The sequence below is a fragment of the Dendropsophus ebraccatus genome, chromosome 2, assembly GCF_027789765.1.
Source record: "Dendropsophus ebraccatus isolate aDenEbr1 chromosome 2, aDenEbr1.pat, whole genome shotgun sequence".
NCBI lineage: Eukaryota > Metazoa > Chordata > Amphibia > Anura > Hylidae > Dendropsophus > Dendropsophus ebraccatus.
The window spans coordinates 193,804,537-193,824,346 of NC_091455.1; the positions used below are offsets into that span (position 1 = coordinate 193,804,537).

At 41.8% G+C, this 19,810-nt stretch overlaps 1 protein-coding gene across 1 annotated transcript in view; it reads left to right on the forward strand.

The window, feature by feature from the left end:
* NRP1 (neuropilin 1) overlaps window positions 1–19,810 on the forward strand; it is a 147,699-nt gene that overhangs the window by 47,830 nt on the left and 80,059 nt on the right. Inside the window, 2 exon segments of the mRNA XM_069958963.1 lie at window positions 12,246–12,427; window positions 18,988–19,215. Coding sequence (XP_069815064.1) covers window positions 12,246–12,427; window positions 18,988–19,215 — 410 coding nt within the window.

Below are 19,810 nucleotides of genomic sequence, written 5' to 3' on the forward strand. Positions count from 1 at the left end.
TATTATCTATCTATCTATCTCCTATCTATCTATCTCCTATCTATCTATCTATCTATCTATCTATCTCCTATCTATCTATCTATCTATCTCCTATCTATCTATCTATCTATCTATCTATCTATCTATCTCTCTCCTATCTATCTCCTATCTATCTATCTATCTATCTATCTCCTATCTATCTATCTATCTATCTATCTATCTATAGAAGAGAAAGGTGAGCAGCACTGCTGGTGCGGATTGCGGGTGCCAGCGGGCCCAGGTCCCGACTTCAGACCTATAAATATAGTAGAAGAAAGTCCGCGGCACACCAGGTAATGGTGAAGTAACTGTGGTTTATTTGATTAAAGTGACCCCCTTTGTGCATTCTGACATCTCTACACAGGTGTAAAGGGTAAATTTAGCGTTTTTCATACCTTATTTCATATCATACGTCATGGTGCTTGTTCAAGTAAAAAGTGTCCTTTTATCAAGCGCCACTTAGCCCGGCCCCTTTGACGCCATTGGTTGGCCAACGTAAAGGGGGTGGGGTCTAGACCTTTCGGCCAGCCTGTTCCAATGTCCGGTGAGGGGCGGGCCAACTGTGGTGTTGTGAGCGGGGCTAATTGGCGCTAATGCAGCGAGGCCCCGTCCACTTAACACAATCTGCAGTTGATAAAAGATGACTTTTTACTTGAACAAGCACCATGACGTATGATATAAAATAAGTTATGAAAACCGCTAAATTTACCCTTTACACCTGTGTAGAGATGTCAGAATGCACAAAGGAGGTGCACTTTAAGTGCAGCAATCCATAGACGCAACGTTTCGGTGGTATCTCACCACCATTTTCAAGCGCTTGAAAATGGTGGTGAGATACCACCGAAACGTTGCGTCTATGGATTGCTGCACTTAATCAAATAAACCACAGTTACTTTACCGTTACCTGGTGTGCCGCAGACTTTTCTCTACTATCTAACTATCTATCTCTCTATCTATCTATCTCCTATCTATCTATCTATCTATTTATCTATCTATCTCCTATCTATCTATCTATCTATCTATCTATCTATCTATCTATCTATCTCCTATCTATCTATCTATCTATCTATCTATCTATCTCCTATCTATCTATCTATCTATCTATCTATCTATCTATCTATCTATCTATCTCCTATCTATCTATCTATCTATCTCCTATCTATCTATCTATCTCCTATCTATCTATCTATCTATCTATCTATCTATCTATCTATCTCCTATCTATCTATCTATCTATCTAGTTATGATCTAATTTTCTATTAGAAACTACTGATGTACTCAGTAGACCGCAGAAGACTCAGTAGACCGCAGTAGACCGCAGAGGTCTGAAGCACGTCAGCAGTCAGTGTATGCCGGTTTTATGAAGCTGACTAAATAAAGCATTAGCGTTGTACCGGATTGCTAGAGTTCCTGTCTACAGTACATTGTGATTTCCAGTGAATAGGTTATTACTGAAATATCCCTTTAAAAGCACTGACAGGCGAAGTGAATACATTGATTATCCCACGACAATGGCTCCTGTCAAGGTTTGCCATATATTGGATGGGAATTTGACAGTAATTTCTTGAAGGTAATGTGTTGGAAGCAGGAAGGTAAGGATGTGAGTGAATGTGAAGCTGGGTCAGAGCATCTCCAATATGACAGGTCTTATAAGGTGTTCCTGGTAGGTATCAACTGGGGCAATAGGCGAACCAGTGATATGGTTATAGGTGGCTAATGCCCATTGTTGTACTTGTGGGTCCATCTGGTCTGATCCCACACTAGTTTTGAAGTTCCTACTGGTTGTAATGGAAACAAGTAAGACGACACAGAATATCTCAGACTTTTGCATATGGGTCTGCTTAGTCTCACATTACACTTAATATTGGGCAAGTTTTTTTTTAAAGAGGTAGTTCACCAAAAAAATGTTTTCTTTCAAATCAACAGGTGCCAGAAAGTTATATAGATTTGTAATTTACTTCTATTAAAAAATCTCAAGTCTCACAGTACTTATCAGCTGCTGCATATCCTGCAGAAAGTGGTGTCTTCTCTCCAGTTTGACACAGTGACACAGTGCTCTCTGCTGCCACCTCTGTCCATGTCAGGAACTGTCCAGAGCAGCAGCAAATCCCCATAGAAAACCTCTCCTGCTCTGGACAGTTCCTGACATGGACAGAGATGGCAGCAGAGAACACTGTATCAGACTGGAAAGAATACACCACTTTCTGCAGTACATGCAGCAGCTGATAAGTACTGGAAGACTCGAGATTTTTCTTTTTTTTTTTTTTGAGAAGTGAATTACACTTTCTGGCACCAGTTGATTAGAAAGAAAAAAAAAATTGTGAACTACCCCTTTAATATCATGGCAGACTGGTGTATAAGTGTATAGATACTGCCTGAAACCTATGTGTGCGGAGAGTCCATCAGTGCATCCCTCCCTCTCATTACTGCAGGCTGTGTACTCAGTAATGCTGCGCAGTCCCGTCCAGATGGTTCCACTGGAGACCCTGTCCTGAACTTTATTATTTACTGGAACAGACTGTGGAGACATACTGTACGTATTTCATTCTGGCACGGAAGGTACACACTCTTGATATACAGGCATTTTGTTTTCCGAATGAAACTTTGTCTGCATCCGAATGAGCTTATTACAAAACATCATTTCATATGGAAATCGTAGCGCTCTCTTGCAGGTTTTATGATTTTTTTCCCTCTTCTGTTTTGAAACGGGAAATTATAAATGCTGGTAGAGTGTTTGGATGATTGTGAAACTCAATCATGAAATGCGTTTCATGTCTGGAGCCATGCTTCAAGGTGTCATTTCAATACATTACCAAGTTTTGGCTGTACATTATTATTGGGAATGTTGGTATGAGTCGCTACGTTATGAAGAACTAGTGTTATGATTGTATTAGTCTTAAAGGAGAAGAGCGCTTTAACGAAGGATATAGCTTTGAGGGACTATGGTTTCCATTGAGGAGATCTAGCTAAAATAATTGTTACGGATTTGCCTCCAGACGCTTTCATAATGACTATCTGGTCCGAATTACAAGTTATATAGTTTATAGTGTGTACTGAGAATCAAACACCCTGAGCTTGAGAGCAATGCTCTATGGGAAAACATTTATGCAAATGAGCTCTCCTCCAGAAGGAATAAAACTGTCTCTCTAGAGCCACCTGAAGGTAGTTACCCTGTAAATCTACAGATGACGCATGAAAATCCTTGATAGAAAACTAAGCCACACATCAGAAATTCTTTTTAGACATCTCATTTTTGGGGGTCTTGTCCCTCGTTTTCTAGATCTCCTCAATAAGAACAATTGCCCCCCACTTCCCCCCATAACTGTATCAAAGGCATCTCATTTAGCCAACCTTAGTGAGTTAGGCATTGAATTATAGATCGTATTCTTTCTTCTGGAGGAGAGAATATTTGTATAACATAGAATATATATATATATATATATATATATATATATATATATATATATATATACACATATATAATTTTATATATATAATTTTATATTTTCTTATTATTTATTTATAGTTGTGAGAAGGTATAGTTGGTAACAAGGGAGTGTGTTGCACTTTGGACAATTCATATTTTAGTTCCACAATGAACCAACAGATGTCAGCTGTAATCTTTAGAGGGATAATAGGAGTGCCGTTTCTCTACAGCGCCACCATAGGGGAAAGAAAGCATTGCAAAGTACTCAATGGCACCATAGACTATCCATGTAATGCATGGACATGCATTTTCTAGTAGGGTATATAGAACGGATGTACAGATGTAAGAATATAGCTAAAAGTTATAAAATATATATATTTTTTATTATACAATATATTACTAAGAATTTTATTAAAGAAGTAATCCAGCAAAAAAACAATTATTTCAAATCAACTGGTGGCAAAAAGTTATATAGATTTGTAATGTACTTCTATTTAAAAAATCTCAAGTCTTCCAGTACTTATCAGCTTCTGTATGTCCTGCAGGAAAGGTTGTTTTATTTTTAGTCTGACACAGTGCTCTCTGCTGACATCTCTGTCCGAGACAGGAACTGTCCAGAGCAGTAGCCAATCCCCATAGAAAACCTCTCCTGCTCTGGACAGTTCCTGACATGGACAGAGGTGGCAGCAGAGAGCACTGTGTCAGACTGAAAAGAATACACTACTTCCTGCAGGACATACAGCAGCTGATAAGTATGAGAAGACTTGAGATTTTGAAATAGAAGTAAATAACAAATCTATATAACTTTCTGACAACAATTGACTTGAAAGAAAAATATTTTTGCTGGATAACCCCTTTAAAGAGGTTTCATGAGATTAGATATATGAGACTATTATGCATAGTCTCTATTTATTATTGCATCATAGCTTTAGTCTATGGCCAAGCTGCAATACCATTCACAACCCAGGAACAAGAGTGGTGCTGTTAGTTATAGAAAGCAGCCATGTTTTTTTTTTTTTTCTTAATACAACCCATCACATCATAATAGCCTAAGATACGAAACAAATTACAATGACATTAGCGGTAAATAATCGTAAACAAGTCTCGATATTTCTTCCTCTGCCATTCCGTCTTGCATCCGTAATGCTTTTACCTCTGTTACCCTTGGAGACAGTATTTCATTATTATTTCTTCTTCCTGTGTATACATTATTAGGAGCATCTGTGAGAACACAGCCCTACGCGCACCTGAAATCCTCCCCATTTCCACAGAGCATCGCACAATACACAGCGCACAGCCAACTATAAATATACGACGCTGGGGAAGCTTGGAGAAAAAAGATTGTTTATTTCCTGTCTTGTACAAAATCATATAGTCTCCTGGTGATTCCTGCTGCTAAAAATGTAGACGCTGAAATGGCTGAGGTTTATTTTTAGAGATTGTTAGGCTGTGTGTGTGTGTGTGTGTCTGTAGGAGGAAATGCACTTATGGTCTATGGATCTGTAGTGAAGCACGTATGTGTGGATACATTGTAACCTATAGGGGTCAAATTATATATTGTTTGTTACATTGTTACAGAATAATCTCCCCAACAACTATAAGTATAACTGACTCTTAAAGTAAGTAAGTATGACACTTGTAGTAAGTAAGTATGACTTTTGTAGTATATTATGGTCCCAACTGGAGTTGTGGATTCGCTAGCGATGGTGTAAGCCACACCAGGGAGCGGAGTCTAAGGGATCACTGGTCTTCACCAGTGCCCACTGCAAGGTGAGATGGCAGGTGACCCCCACGTTGCTACCCCTGGCTTGGTTTACTAGTGGCTCTGGGCGAGGTGTAGCTGGTGACGTAGGCAGGCAGGAACACAGCAGGACTCATGGCTAGAACCAAAGGTGGCAGAAACCACGAGCAGGATACACTGGCAGACATCCTGGGCAGCTGGGACCACACGCTATGGGAAGCATGCAGAGGCTCCAACCGAGGGGTCAGGGAGGTGCAGGGATTTATAGGGGAGTGTTTTGGGTGCAGCACCAATTAGAGACGTACTGTCTCTTTAAACTGTTGTGAGCCGGTGTGCGTGCGTCCTAGGAGGTGCAGACACGCGTGGGGGAGAGCAGAGGAGACAGGAGCGTGGCAGGTTTAGACGCCTCTGGGAGCTAAAGAGGAGGCAGCACTGAACCCAGACAGCAGGGAGCAGTGAGAGAAGGTGCGGCGGCACAGAGCATGGGACGCCGCCGCAGCCCTAACAATTATGGTATGCATGGAACATATGTTATATAGTTATGTACGGAAACATAGCTGCTATATATCACAAGTTGTGAAGCCTTTCTTCTCTTTAGTCACTGTAAAGTCTCTGCAGGGGAAAAGTTGGAAGCCCCAATATACCAGGGGCGGATTAACTTTACCATCGGCTTCGGGCTGTTCACCAAGCATGGGCCCCCCCACCCACTGTAACTAAGGCAGCACTAGCGTGGTGTTGATAGTAGAGGATATATAATGTCATGATGCCCTGATCAGTGAAAAATTGCTGTAGTAAAGCCACGATTTTTGGCAAATCATGGCAGAACTGTAGCCAGGAGACATTTCACCACTAAAAGTAAAAGGCTTTTTGGGTGGCCATGGGCCCCCCAAGAGCTCAGGGCCAAGCGCTACCGCCCGAAACGGACCTATAATAATCTGCTACTGCAATATACAATAGATTATTGACAGGTGACATGTGTTCACAGCTTTAAAGGGGTTATACAGTGCTACAAGAACATGGCCACTTTCTTTCAGAGACAGCACCACTCTTGTCTCCAGTTCAGGTGCGATTTGCAATTAAGCTCCATTCACTTCAATAAAACTGAGCAGCAAAACCCCGCCCAATCTGGAGACAAGGGAGGGGCTGTCTCTGGAAGGAAGCGGCCAAGTTTTTGTAGCGCTGGATAACCCTTTTAGGGTGCGTTCACACCTACCGCATCCGCAGCTTATTTTTCGCGGAAATCCGCAGGTCTGGTGGTGCAGATTTCAACCTGCGAGAAATCCGCATATGTGTGCGTTTTGCGGTTTTTCTGCAGCAAGTTTATCGCAACTGAAATGTCTATTTAGAATAAGAGACATTTTAAACTGACATTTCAGTTGCGATAAACCTAATGCAGAAAAACCGCAAAACGCACACATACGCGGATTTCTCGCAGGTTAAAATCTGCACTACCAGACCTGCGGATTTCCGGGAAAAAATAAGCTGCGGATGCGGTAGGTGTGAACGCACCCTTAAGGGTTATTCTCATCTCAACACACATAGTTAAATTCCTAGGAGTTGTCAAATTAAAACATTTTGCAAATACAATCATTTAGCCAACTTGCCTCCTTCTCCAGACATGCTGCTCTTTCCCTCCCATTGTTGACAGCTCCTTGTCTAGGTTACCGACCATCACCCTGCTCTAAAAGCAGTGGTCTGGCTGGTGTACAGATATGGTTATAGTATTAATCTAACCTGCTTGTAGTTCCCCTTTAACTTGATGAGCCCTACAAGTAGAAGATGGGAATACCCCTTTAGGAGTGTATCCATAGTTGCTTCACATAGATACAGTTCCCCCCAATTTAGTAAGGAAGCAACAACTAGACTAAAAATAAAATATCAGGTTAATATCTTTCTTTCATTTTCCATTTTCGAGTCTCATGATCCCCTATCTCTTTGAGGCTTGTCATCGGTATAACGTTATACGATGACTGGTGACTTTGTTTCACTGGAACATCAGCATTTACACCAAGATAGTCGAATAGACATTTCATCAAATTCTTATCAGCTACAGAATGAGTTTATTGTTGCGTACGGCAGACGCTGTTTCATCGTGTCCTCCAGTAAACTCCGCAGAAACAGCCGAGACAAAAATAAAAGGACAATTAAGCCGCCAATAATAACTGTTGCAGATTTCGAGAAGAACACTTTCTTGGATGGATTCCTCCGTGAACCTTTCAGTTAGTTATTTTTACCAGGAGTGAATGACAGTTTCTGGCCCTGGAGGGGTCGCTCGCTGCCAGTGTTGGGTAGGTTGTCTTTTTTTTTTTTTTCACTGTAAGGCAAATCATTTCTCCTGGCCCAGATATAAAAGCATTATACAGCCCTTACGCTTCCACTGTAGTGATGAAATATGCAGGAGTGATCTTGCCACAGGCTTGCCAGAACAAAACATCCCTGGTGGATATAACTTTTGTATTAGCGTCGGCATGTTTGTAAGCATGACACACATAATTTAGGGGCTGCTGAAAATTTCGACACAGGCAAAGTGTAAACCGAAGGTAGAAGGCTTCTGCGTGGCTTTAATTCCAAGAATTCAAGATAGGAACTTTAAATGGAACTGGGAAAAAATTACTTAAAACTTTTTTACCAATTTTATATAAGATGGAAAGATAGGCTATGTTCCCGTGAAGGAAATAAGTTGGGGAAAGGTGGCTGTCAAGTCATAATGATGGTCGTGAATAATGATCATAGTCATTATTGGCGGACATCATTTTAAGGTGATAACCACCTTTCCCTGATATGTTCCCAGCATGGGAACATAGCTATAAAGAGTATTTTCGTTTCAGTTTTCAGGACAAATTCTGTTATTGTTTACCTCCATGTTCCTTATAGATAGAACGCTTTGAACACACTTCTATGTCGTAAAAAAACAGGATGACAATGGATATGAGGATCATTTTGTTACTTTCTGACCCTGAAACTGGAGTAGAGATGAGATTTACTTATTTTGGAGACATGTTGTACTTAGTCATGGTACAGTACATTGATGGGCATTGCTAGAATTGTCTGCCCATCCAATCCATATAGAAAGAAGGGTATAGTCCCGTCAAAAAATGGCTGTTAATGACTTTTGACTCTAAACATTTTTCAGTGACCTCATTATTCCAATTGTACATACTCTAAGGGCAGACATCTTGAGTTCTAAAACTGTAGCTATTGCAAATACCACCGTTATACCATAATAGTTCCCACTTAAAAGGGGTGGTTCAGAAAGCAGAAAAGGTTTTCTACTCCCTAGTTCTTACATCTCCCTCTGCTGCACGTCTCTGAAATACAGAGAGCGGGAAGGAGTGAGTGCCAGTCATGATGATGATTATGAGATCCAATGGCCGCAGGATGCTGCTATAAGGGCCAGTCCACAATCAATGGAATTCTGTGGCAGAATCCCGCCTGCCTCAGTTTGACGGTGTTTCTCTATGGGAGGGCGCACACGGCTCTGCTCTCCGCAGCTGTCCACATTTAAAAAATTGCCATGTCAATTCTTTGAGCGAAGAGTGGCAGGGGCGGAGGCACATAAGCCCTCCCATAGAGAAACAGTGTCACACTGAGTTAGCGGGATTCTGCGGCAGAGAGTTTTGCAGCGGAATTCTGCTTATTTTACTCCATATGAACTGGCCCTATGGCCACAACATTTTATTTTTGAAAAAAATTAACACTGTTATTAATAAAACTGAACACCCTCCCCCCCCACCCCGACCCACTGACTTTCATGGGGCCTATTGGGTTTTTGGTATGGTATTTATTGACTGACATCTACAGTGAAGACCACAAACTAAGTCTTTGACGCAGGTGTGAACCCAGAATTATTTGAACAAATAAAATGGAGTTCCCTATAAAAAAAATAAAAAAGACTCTTTAGGTTTCCGATTCTGTCTCCCCAAGAACGGCCTCCATTTTACAGCATTATTTTCATTTTTCAAAAATTAGCAACATATGAAACGAGACTGGGAATTAATAAGCCGGGGCCAAACAAATGAAACACACATTATTTATACATCCTTCATGCGCAAATACATTGCCAAAGGGATTGTGGAAAATTGTAACTTGGCCATTCAGCATACAGAGTTACAGGAAGTGACTTTGTTAACCATGCACTCGTTTCAGTTTTATAGCTAGCATTAGTTTATGGAGGAATAAAAGATGTACTGTCTTTGTGCAGTGCGTATCGGTCAGGAAAAGCTGAAAATTCTGAACGCTCATTAATCCCGGGTTTCTGAAGAGTTTCAACTTCCAACCAATTTTATAACAAATTACCAGGAACATGGAAGGTAGCACAAAGCCCAAGAGCCACCGTGATGGTCTACATGTATTGAGCTGTGTGCAGTTAATTCAATAAGCCACGTATGCTAATGCCCAACGACCCCATCAGTGTCATTTTTCTTTCTTTTTTGATGCTCAGCAATACTGGAATACAAATTAACTTGATGAGGTAATGGTATTTTTTTTCCATGGAAGACCTATTACCTGTCTACTAACCAGTGATATCATCTCAGCCACGATCCCAAGGGACCTCCACCAAACATTCGTCTCGTGCTCGGGAAACCTGGGTACAAGGCTGTTAAGGGAAGCATTACGCATAATAAAATAATTCATTGTCCAGGGCCTTCTTGTGTTTGTTCATCAATGAGGCAGCGCTAAACCTAATTTAAAGCTACCAAGACAGAAATTGATGTTTAGCCTGAATTTTACGTCCCAAAATGATATATATATTGGAAAAAGCATTTCCAACACAAATGGTCAATTGTATTATGGTGCCGGTTGAAGAGATGCATGGAGCTGATCATTTAATTTGCTTTTTGGGTTCACAACCAAAATAGATATCTATATAATTTGACTTGGGTTATTGGTCATCATAAAAATGGGATGAATTATATTGTGTGGCTTTAGTACCTGGTAAAAGACTCACACATTGGTATTCCATATGTGTTACCAAGTGGATAAATAACATATTCTATTCTTTTCTACAATCTATTTTTATCTCCCATATATATATATATATATATATATATATATATATATATATATATATACTGTATATATATATCAAGCATAGAGGTTTCCAAAAAATTTGAGTGATTTTTTTATTCATTAAATAGCGTCCGCACAAGCCTGAGAGGTTAGACAATGGAGCGTGTGGCTCTGGCCACGTGCTCCATTTTTGAGTATGGTGAATTGGGATGTGGGCACAAACGGGGGTGCCCACATCCCAATTTAGCACAGAGGAAGATTATCCGGCCCGTGCCGCAGTACCGGCCGGGATTATCTTCTCAAACACCAGCTGTTCTGGGTCACAGAACGGACGGTGTTTTACACCATGTAAACATGGCCTAACACAGTAAATATTTTGAGCAAGAAGTATAATGGTTCACGGCTAAAGCTGCCATCTTGTAGCTATGTGATAAGGGTTCTGCATACTAAGCTAAGGCACATCATAGAATTCTCGGCAAAAGAGGTACAAACACTTTAAATCTAGGTTCACACTATGTAAAAAATGATGGCCGCCTTTCATAATAATGGGCATCATTGCGCAAATAACGTCTGTTATTTTTTTAATAAACGCACGTTATTTGCACAATGGCGCCTGTTATTATGTATAATGGCAGTCGGAAGTCTAGCAAGGCTCTATGAGTGAGAACAGGTATGTCCAAAACACGTTAGCTAGCATCTGCACCAATCTTCACTAGACACTCACGCTATCTCTCCGTTCCCCAGCATATTCAGATTATTCGATCTGAACAGGACCGAAATTTTGCCTTTACCGTAATTGTAGGAATATAATCATTTTCTAAGTTATGCACCAGTTGGAGCATATGTGATATGGAAATCTTCTTTTTTTTGGAGTGCCGTGGTTTTGTACAAAACGATATACTACACTAAAACATTGCAGGCAAAGTAAAATATTATGTTTCCCATGGGGTCAGGATTCTTTACTTGTGGTGATAACTCTGGTTTGATATCCTATACATTCTCCACTTCATCCACAACTTTTGTAGTGTTGGAACTCTCCAATGTCTTGCTTGAGGAACACTGGGGAAGAGGAATCCCCTAGAAAATGTAGGCCACTGGGTAATAGACCTCTTTTTGCCATTGCTATAACGTCGGTCTGCGTTGTCTACGAATGATGACGATGCCTGCATAGATTTTATTTTTGGCCAATGACTCTATACGTTTCTTCTGAATACTTTAGTTTTCGTGTCACTTGGACAGAACAGAAGCAAATTCCGGACAGAGCTTAATGTGAAGTATAAAGTGATCCCAATTATATTTTTTACTCTTTGTTGTCTCTTAAATAAATTTGCCAGTGGCTCCTTTGAGATGACATAATGTTTTTCTACAGTACTTGTGATGATGTTGTGATCCAAAGTCATGCTACTAATTCATCATCAGACGCGAGCAGGACCGGCACCCTCACGGCTTTAAAGCCATCTTTGCATTCCAAATCTATGAGATAAATATGTTTTCACCTCTTCCCACGAATTATGATGGTACTGTATTTATCTCAATATAAAAGCCCTTTAACTGCTTGTCACCAGCCACACCACGTTTTATAAAACTTCAAATGTTCCAACGCGTTTCAAAGGTTGCTTTGATGAAAAGAGATAATACTCTTTATTGTCATTTCAAAGTATTTATTTTAACAAGATTTCGACACTATCTGTAGCTTAATACATGGATCTAAAAAATGGATATGAAAAATAATACTTTTACTTTCATCCTCCACCCACAATGCCCCAGCACGTAGAACAACCGGCTTAATGCAAAACGAGTACTGTGGCCCCCAACCTATCATATGCCACCAATAATACTGGGGTCTTATGTAACAGAGGGGTCTTTTGGCTACTAGAAGCATCAAAGCCCAGGTGTGCCCACCACCTCTAGACCCCTGTATACCTCTACCCATTGTGGAAGGTGCATTTTCTCTGTATACTAATGCCTTATGACGTTGCACATTTACAATGTATAGAGAAGATATTGTATGCTATGTAACTAACTCAGCTTTTCCCTTCCGTTCCTTAGATACGATTATGTGGAAGTCTACAACGGGGAAAATGCAGAGAGTCCTCTTTTGGGCAAATATTGTGGAAAAATCGCACCGTCAGCCGTAATAACCACGGAACCATCCATGTTTATCAGATTCGTCTCAGACTATGAAACACACGGAGCGGGATTCTCAATTCGATATGAAATCCTTAAAGCAGGTCAGTTCCTAAACCAAGGACTCTTCTACTATCCTACTATTGTTTTTTATTCTTATCGGTATTGTCTCCTACCTGCCACCTGTCCTTCCCATACATAGGAACATTCGGCATTCCTGTGAGGGCTATAGGGAAGGGTAAGCCGTAGTGAATGCACTTTTGCTGTGGCTTATCTCTTTTTGAACAAATGGATCAGACGTGATTTTCCATCATGGCCAACCACTATCATATGACTGACATCATCTGTCGGTAGTTGTTCAAAGGGGCCCCATGTAGGCTAGACTGATGACCAACTCTACCATGAGCGGCAGGTTTGTCTGTCAGTAGTCTAAAGCCCCTATTACACAAAGCAATTATCGGCCATATTTGGCCAATTATCAGCCATAATTGCTTAGTGTAATAAAAGGCAACAATCGGCTTACATGCACGATGTTGGCTGATTGTTGTCTTTCAATGTCTCTCTACATGTTGAAAGACAAAGGACCACAACAGCAACGATCTGCTGACGTCACTCCGTGTAATAGGAAGGCAGCAGCAGACCACCGCTATCGTCCATGGGCTGTTTGGACGATCTAAGGATCACCCGATCTGACCCCCCCATGGCTCTCCCCGAACGAGGAGCAAGTTAGCACTGATCTGACAGGTCGGCGCTTGCTTGCTGTGAAGATTGGACCACGTAATAGGGGCTTCAAGTGTATAGAGACCTTTACAGATCAAGCATTGATCAAACATAGAAAAGCTACCTTAAGTAGGTGGCACTGTTCAAGTTCTTTTGTAGAGCTAATTTGCATACATGTTTTTCCCATGGAACATTGCATGGCTGGTAAGACTCCATTGGCCTGTTGGTGGACTCCTCAAGTAGATACACTCCAACTACCCTCTGAGCCTATGGCTATATCCTTGTTCTCCCAGACTCACTAGGGCTGCGTGCAACTTCTATAGCCATCCATATTCAAATGCTGAATGATTGGACTCAAGCACGCTCCAGTTGCACTTACTGTATGTCTACTCAGTACTGTTATTGCATTTCTTAAAGGGGTTATCCAGTGCTACAAAATGGCCACTTTCTTCCAGAGACAGCATGACTCTTGTCTCCAGTTCAGGTGTGGTTTGCAATTAAGCTCCATTCACTTCAATAGAACTGAGTTACAAATCCCACCCAAACTGGAGACAAGACTAAGGCGGCATTCCCACGTTCCGTGATCCTGACGGATCACGGACGTGGAATACATGTACCGGAGTCCCCCCGCGCCCGGACAGCATCTGTAATTATGAATACAGTCTCCCCCGCTCCCAGCATCTAATTACAGATGCTGTCCGGGCACGGGGGAACTCCAGTACATGCATTCCACGTCCATGATCCATCAGGATCACGGAACGTGGGAATGCAGCCTAATGCCGTCTCTCGAAGAAAGTGGCCATGTTTTTGTAGCGCTGGATTACCCCTTTAAGACTCTGGGTTATTCTCATCCATCATTCTACTCTGATGGTATATGTGGTGCCATGGTACTGATAAAATGTGGTTAGTAGTGGATTCATGTGCCCCTATTGCCAGTCACTGGAACACATTACACGAACGTAATTTAGTATTGCCATATATTACATCATTGGTCTGGTAAAAATCTTGCCCCATCTTAATATACAATGAAGCCAGCCCATAAACATGGTAGCTTGACCCTTTATAGTGTTCACTCCAAGGGTGCAAGAGGAAATATAGTGCCAAAAACTTTTCAGTAACTTCTTTCCTTGAGGTTTTGCCCTTGCATTATTGCAATATCTTCAATTTCCTTTCTCTCCGACACACTCACACCCCTTGGAAAGCCCAGTGTGTGTCCCGCCATGCCCTTCCAGCAGCTAGTCAAGTGTGCTGTTTACACAGCTGTTCAGTTATACTTCACATTGATTCTGAAACTCTCGTAGTCCGTTTCTCCTTCAGCTGAAGGTTCCTATAGAGAGAACAGCGTGGTTTCTTTTACAATGGTTTAATATTACATCATTTGTTAATACAATCCACGTCTCTGTTTGCCCCCGGAATTAAGGGAGTTATCTATTACGTCTGTGTCGAATCCTTGGCGATAATGAGGTGCATGGTGACCGGCAATAAAAATATCACATGACTTCATAAATCAGAAAGAAACTACTGAAAGCGAGTGTTCTCACAGTGCTTTCCGACGTGTAGTTAAAGTGATAGTTTGCTATGAAGAGAAGTTAAAGGAGAAGTTCATTCATAAAGGAGAAGTCCGTCCATTTTTAAAATTCGACAGCCAGCAGGGGGGATTTTAATTAAGTATGAACTTACCTCTCCTCGTGTCTACGGTGAGAGGTGGGTAAGGCATTTGGCGTCACTACTCGAGGGGGAAAGGCCTGTCCTGGCTGATGGACTGGCAGCTCAGCCAATCAGTGACAGGAGCGGTGTCCCACCCCAGTCACTGACTGGCTGAGCGGCCAGTCTATCAGCCAGGTTGTGCCGTGCCAACTCCGGAGATCCCAGAGCCCGGTGGAAGGCGTGCCACTCACCATGGGGATGGGGAGAGGTAAGCCAAAGCCAGGAATGGATTTCAAAAGAGGATAACTCTCAGTCTTATCTTTACAACCTGTTCTCTGTTTATAGTCCATTCCTGACTTTGGCTGAAAAAATCTGTCAGATAATCTGTCAGACATCTTTTGGTGTAATAGGGCCCTTAGGGTACTATTACACGGAACAATAGTCGACCGGATCGGCCATATCTGGCCGATTATTGTTTCGTGTAATAAAGACAATGATCAGCCGATGGTCGTTGTCATCGGCTGATCGTTGATATAGGTTCTGACCTATAATCGTCGGGCGTCGACCGCGCACCACTATGTGTAATAGCGGTGCACGGCCGACGCTGACAATATGCAAAGAGGAATACATACCTATGCAGGCTGCAGGGCTCCTCTTCCTCTGTGCTTCTCACTGGGTCCCACGCGCTCCGGCTTCACAGCAGCCTGCCTCAGCTTACAGGCCGCTCAGCCAATCGCAGGCCGGGACCGCTGCGACCAGTGATTGGCTGAGAGGCCTGTCAGCTGAGACAAGCCGCTGTGAAGCTGGAGCGCATGGGACCCGGGAAGAAGTACAGAGGAAGAGGAGCCCTGCAACCTGGATAGGTATGTATACAGTTTAAACAAAGGCTGCAAGAACATCAGTAATGATGTCCCTGCAGCCCTTGCTAAACGATTATCGGGCCGTGTAATAGGCCCAGTAAACAAGCGGCGATCTAGCAGATCAGCGCTCGTTTACAGGTTTTATCGGGCTCCCATCGGCCCATGTAATAACACCCTAAGTCCACAGAATAGGTCAAAAGTCAAGAAAAACCAAATACAATGCTTAAAAATGAACTTTCTACCTATCCACCCTAGCTGTCTTCTTTCACAAACAGCGCCTTTCTTGTCCTTAGTTTATGTGTACTCCTGCAGCTCCATTAAAGTCATTAGAGTTGAGTTATTATACCACTCACAACCACAATCTGAGGTGGTGCTGTTTTTTTGGGGGGGGGAAATGCAACTGTTGTTTTTCCAATTTTCTGAATTTTGAATCTTTTGAGTTTTTCAAATCTGATGAACCCCTTAAAATTTTTGCATTTCAGTTACCACGGTCTGCGTTTTTTTATAAAGCTACAGATGCAACAATGATATTAAAAAGGCTAAAAACAACCTTCCATATGAACAAGTAGATCATTCGGCCAGGACGTGTTTGCATTTAGAACCGCTCCAGAATGACATATAAAAATACAATATTGCTTGATTTAGAGCGTCAGATCGGGACTCATTCTGACACAGTATTGGATAATCAAAAACCTGCTGTGCCTTGATGTGCACTTAGACAAGTAATTTGACTCAATGCGTGGAAGGAAGTGACATATCACTGTGTAAAAAGAAATAACAGAGGAATATAAAGCTTCATTAAATCAAGGTAGCTACTCATAGCCACAGCATGGGTTATAATGATACCTGTCTCAGGATCATCTAAATCAATTGAATCTTCCCCAGGTCCCCACAATCTCAATTTTATTTTCGTGCTTTTTACATCTAGGTTGTGCTGATTGCATTTGTTATTGCATCAAACCCTGCTGACTGGCGTAAACTATTTTAATCCAGTTGCTAGAGCCTAATAATCACTTTCTTACTTCCCTCTCGTAGCTTAGCCAACATTTATTAAAACAGCCATCTGGAATGAGATCTACAAACAGAAGAATATGTCTTTCCCCGAGCACCTTTCTCAGGGTTCGGGAGATGAGGCGGTCATTCTATATGAAGAGTCGTCATCATGGGGCATATAGTGCAGGTCACATCCAATATTGGATAGGATTCCGGGAAATATTACAGGGAAATTAAAGGATTTTGTGGTGTTTGGGTTTGTGATATGAACCGGGAAAGGTTGGGGGTCTTACAATGAAAGTGTGATTTGTAGATTACCCTCAAAATTTATGATTCCTAATAGACCTAGGGGATAATGTGATAAAATTCAATTTTTTCATTCTCCAGTTCATGCCATGTTCTAAGGCTTCCTAATCAATGAAAGGTAAAGGTACTGCCATTCTTCACAGAACTCCCAGTGGAACATAAATGGCCTACACGCCTTTATGGAGCTCTCCTCGAAGAGGAACTATATCTCTTTGATCCCACAATGATAAGCCAGTCAGTACCCGCCTCTAAAGGCCCTATTCCACGGAACGATTATTGGCCATATTCGGCCGATACCGGCCGTTACGGACGATAATCGTCCTGTGGAATAAAAGGCAGCGATCAGCCTACATTGTTCATGTCGGCTGATCGTTGCGTCGTTTGTCTTTCAAACATGTTGAAGAACAAACGACTCATACAGCAACGATCTGCTGCCGTCGCTCCGTTGCATAGGAGTGGCGGCAGCAGACCGCTGCTGAAAACTATGGGCTGCCCAGACAATCTAGCAATCACCCGGGCAGCCCCCCTCCCTGCGGCCCCCCCCCGCACTCACCCGCTCGCTGCCGACACGTGGAATACCTGCGGCAGCGAGCGGGGAATGAGGAGTGAACGAGCGTTGACAGCATTGCCTTCTGCCTTCTGTTCTGGTCTCTAAACTGAAAGGCCGTGGCCTCTCAGCCAACCACTGGCCAAGACAGGCTAGGGCCAGTGATTTACTGAGAGGACACGGCCTGTGAGTATAGAGACCAGAACAGAAGGCAGAGCTCCAGACAATAGGGAGGCCTCCATGAACACCAGAGAAGGCCCAAGAACATCAGGAAATGTGGTAAGGTGAGTTAATACTTGATTATTTTACACTAAAGGCAAGGGCTGCACAGACATCGCTAACAATGTCCGTGCAGCCCTTGCTGCCCAATAGTCGGCAGCTCAGTAAACGAGTCTGCTAGAGCAGCGCTCGTTTACACTTTATGATCAGCCCGTGTAATAGGGCACCAATTTCAACCCTGCTAAGGAAGCCATGATTCAATGCTGTAACCACCACCTTCTGTAAGTCATCAGAGTATAGCCTGCTTATATGATCACCATACCTCAGATAAGATTGCTACAGTTCTAGCCCCAAATATAAAAATTTTTTTACAAAATTACCTAACATATACATTTAAAGGTGAGCAAATTGTCTTCCAAAGAACACCCGCCCTCCTGCAACTTTTACTTACGTTAATTTATCTTTAAATTCCTTCTATGATGTTCCGCTATGTATTATTTAACTAATCCTGTTGAAAAGAGAACAAAGTGGCAGGATGATGAATCAATATGCTTAGTAAGAGCTGCAGGGGGGTGCGCACACATCAATAAATTAAGTAATCATGGAAGTAGATAAACCTTTTGAGCATTTTAAACAGCAAACGCTGTGTGTCTTACCAACAAATTATTCCGAGTACATAGTGGGGATAAACAGGATGTTTATGTATTATTTGCCCTGTTTTATGTAGGATTTGACTACGACTAATACGCCTAGTTGAATCGCTGGTGTCAAGAGACTACGGGCCACACTGCCTATAACCACACAGTTTATCAAGCAAGTGACCTATACAAAATACTTTACTGCCCCACCTGTGTCAACATCTCAGTAACACTCCTTCACCCCGGCTACAACCAAGAACTACTTTTCACATTAACTTTTCGTAAGGCAGAGGTCACATCTGGCAATCTTAGGCTCCGTGTTGCAAGAACATAGAGGGGGGGGGGGGGGCAAGCCTTCTCTGCAGGTTTTAAATCGCGCCCACTTGTGCCGAGATTTCTTTGTAATTCGAAAAAATAAATGGCTGTCAACCTGTAGCTTTAAAGATTTAAGATTCAAGGCCCTATAATTATATCTCGGGGGATATGTCAAAATTTTTACAACTTGGATTTTTATTGTTCCCACATGACTTAATATTTGTCACAATCCTTCTGCTTAAATTGCTACGTACAAATGGAAATTCAGATCTGACTAGCGCCGTGCTTGAGATGTGTTACTACCAAACCGTTGTTGCATGCAATTAGCCGTGAGACCCATAGAACTATGATATGAAATCCTGTTGAAACAATTGTTTTTTTTTTCAATGATACATACCATATATTATTTTTTTATACAGGTCCGGAATGTTCCAAGAACTTTACATCTGCCAATGGAGTTATCAAATCCCCCAAATATCCCGAGAAATACCCTAATAATGCCCAATGTACCTACATTATTTTTGCACCAAAGTTGTCGGAGATCATTATGGAATTTGAAAACTTCGAATTGGAGCCAGACAATAATGCTCAAGCAGGGAGGCCGTGCCGATTTGATTTCTTGGAAATATGGGATGGCTTTCCTGAAGGTAAGTGATTGAAACCAAGTCGGTGTTATTTAAAGGGAGTCGTCATGTTGAACATGAAGCACAATCTGCACTCGCCATGTTTAGAGCAAAATGATCTGAGTAGATTGATATATATTTTTATTGCGAAATAGTTAGAAGAATTAGAACTATGAGCAAAGTCATGGAGTAGGACCGCCCCCTTGACTAATAGGCCCAGAATTAGTAGGGGATTAAGTAAATGAATGTCAAGTTGTCTTGGAAATTTTCACACAAAGTTATATATCATTCTGCTTAGCTCTTCCTGATCTATAACATGATGTCTGAAGATTATGATACATTTTCAATTTGACAATTTCACTTTAAGTAAATCTTTAACAATAACACCTATCTACTGTCACTGCATTCATTGTCTGGGGACTGCCTGAGCATCACAGTGCTGAACAGATGAGTTTTTTTGGAAAAAGCAAGCACCATGAGGTGAAGCTTATGCAGTAGTAGTAGTTGCAATTTTTAGGAGCATTCCCATGTAGAATGGGGTTTAAAGGAATTGTGTAAGACTAAAAAAACATGGCTGCTTTCTTCTTAAAACAGATCCACACCTGTCTATGGATTGTAT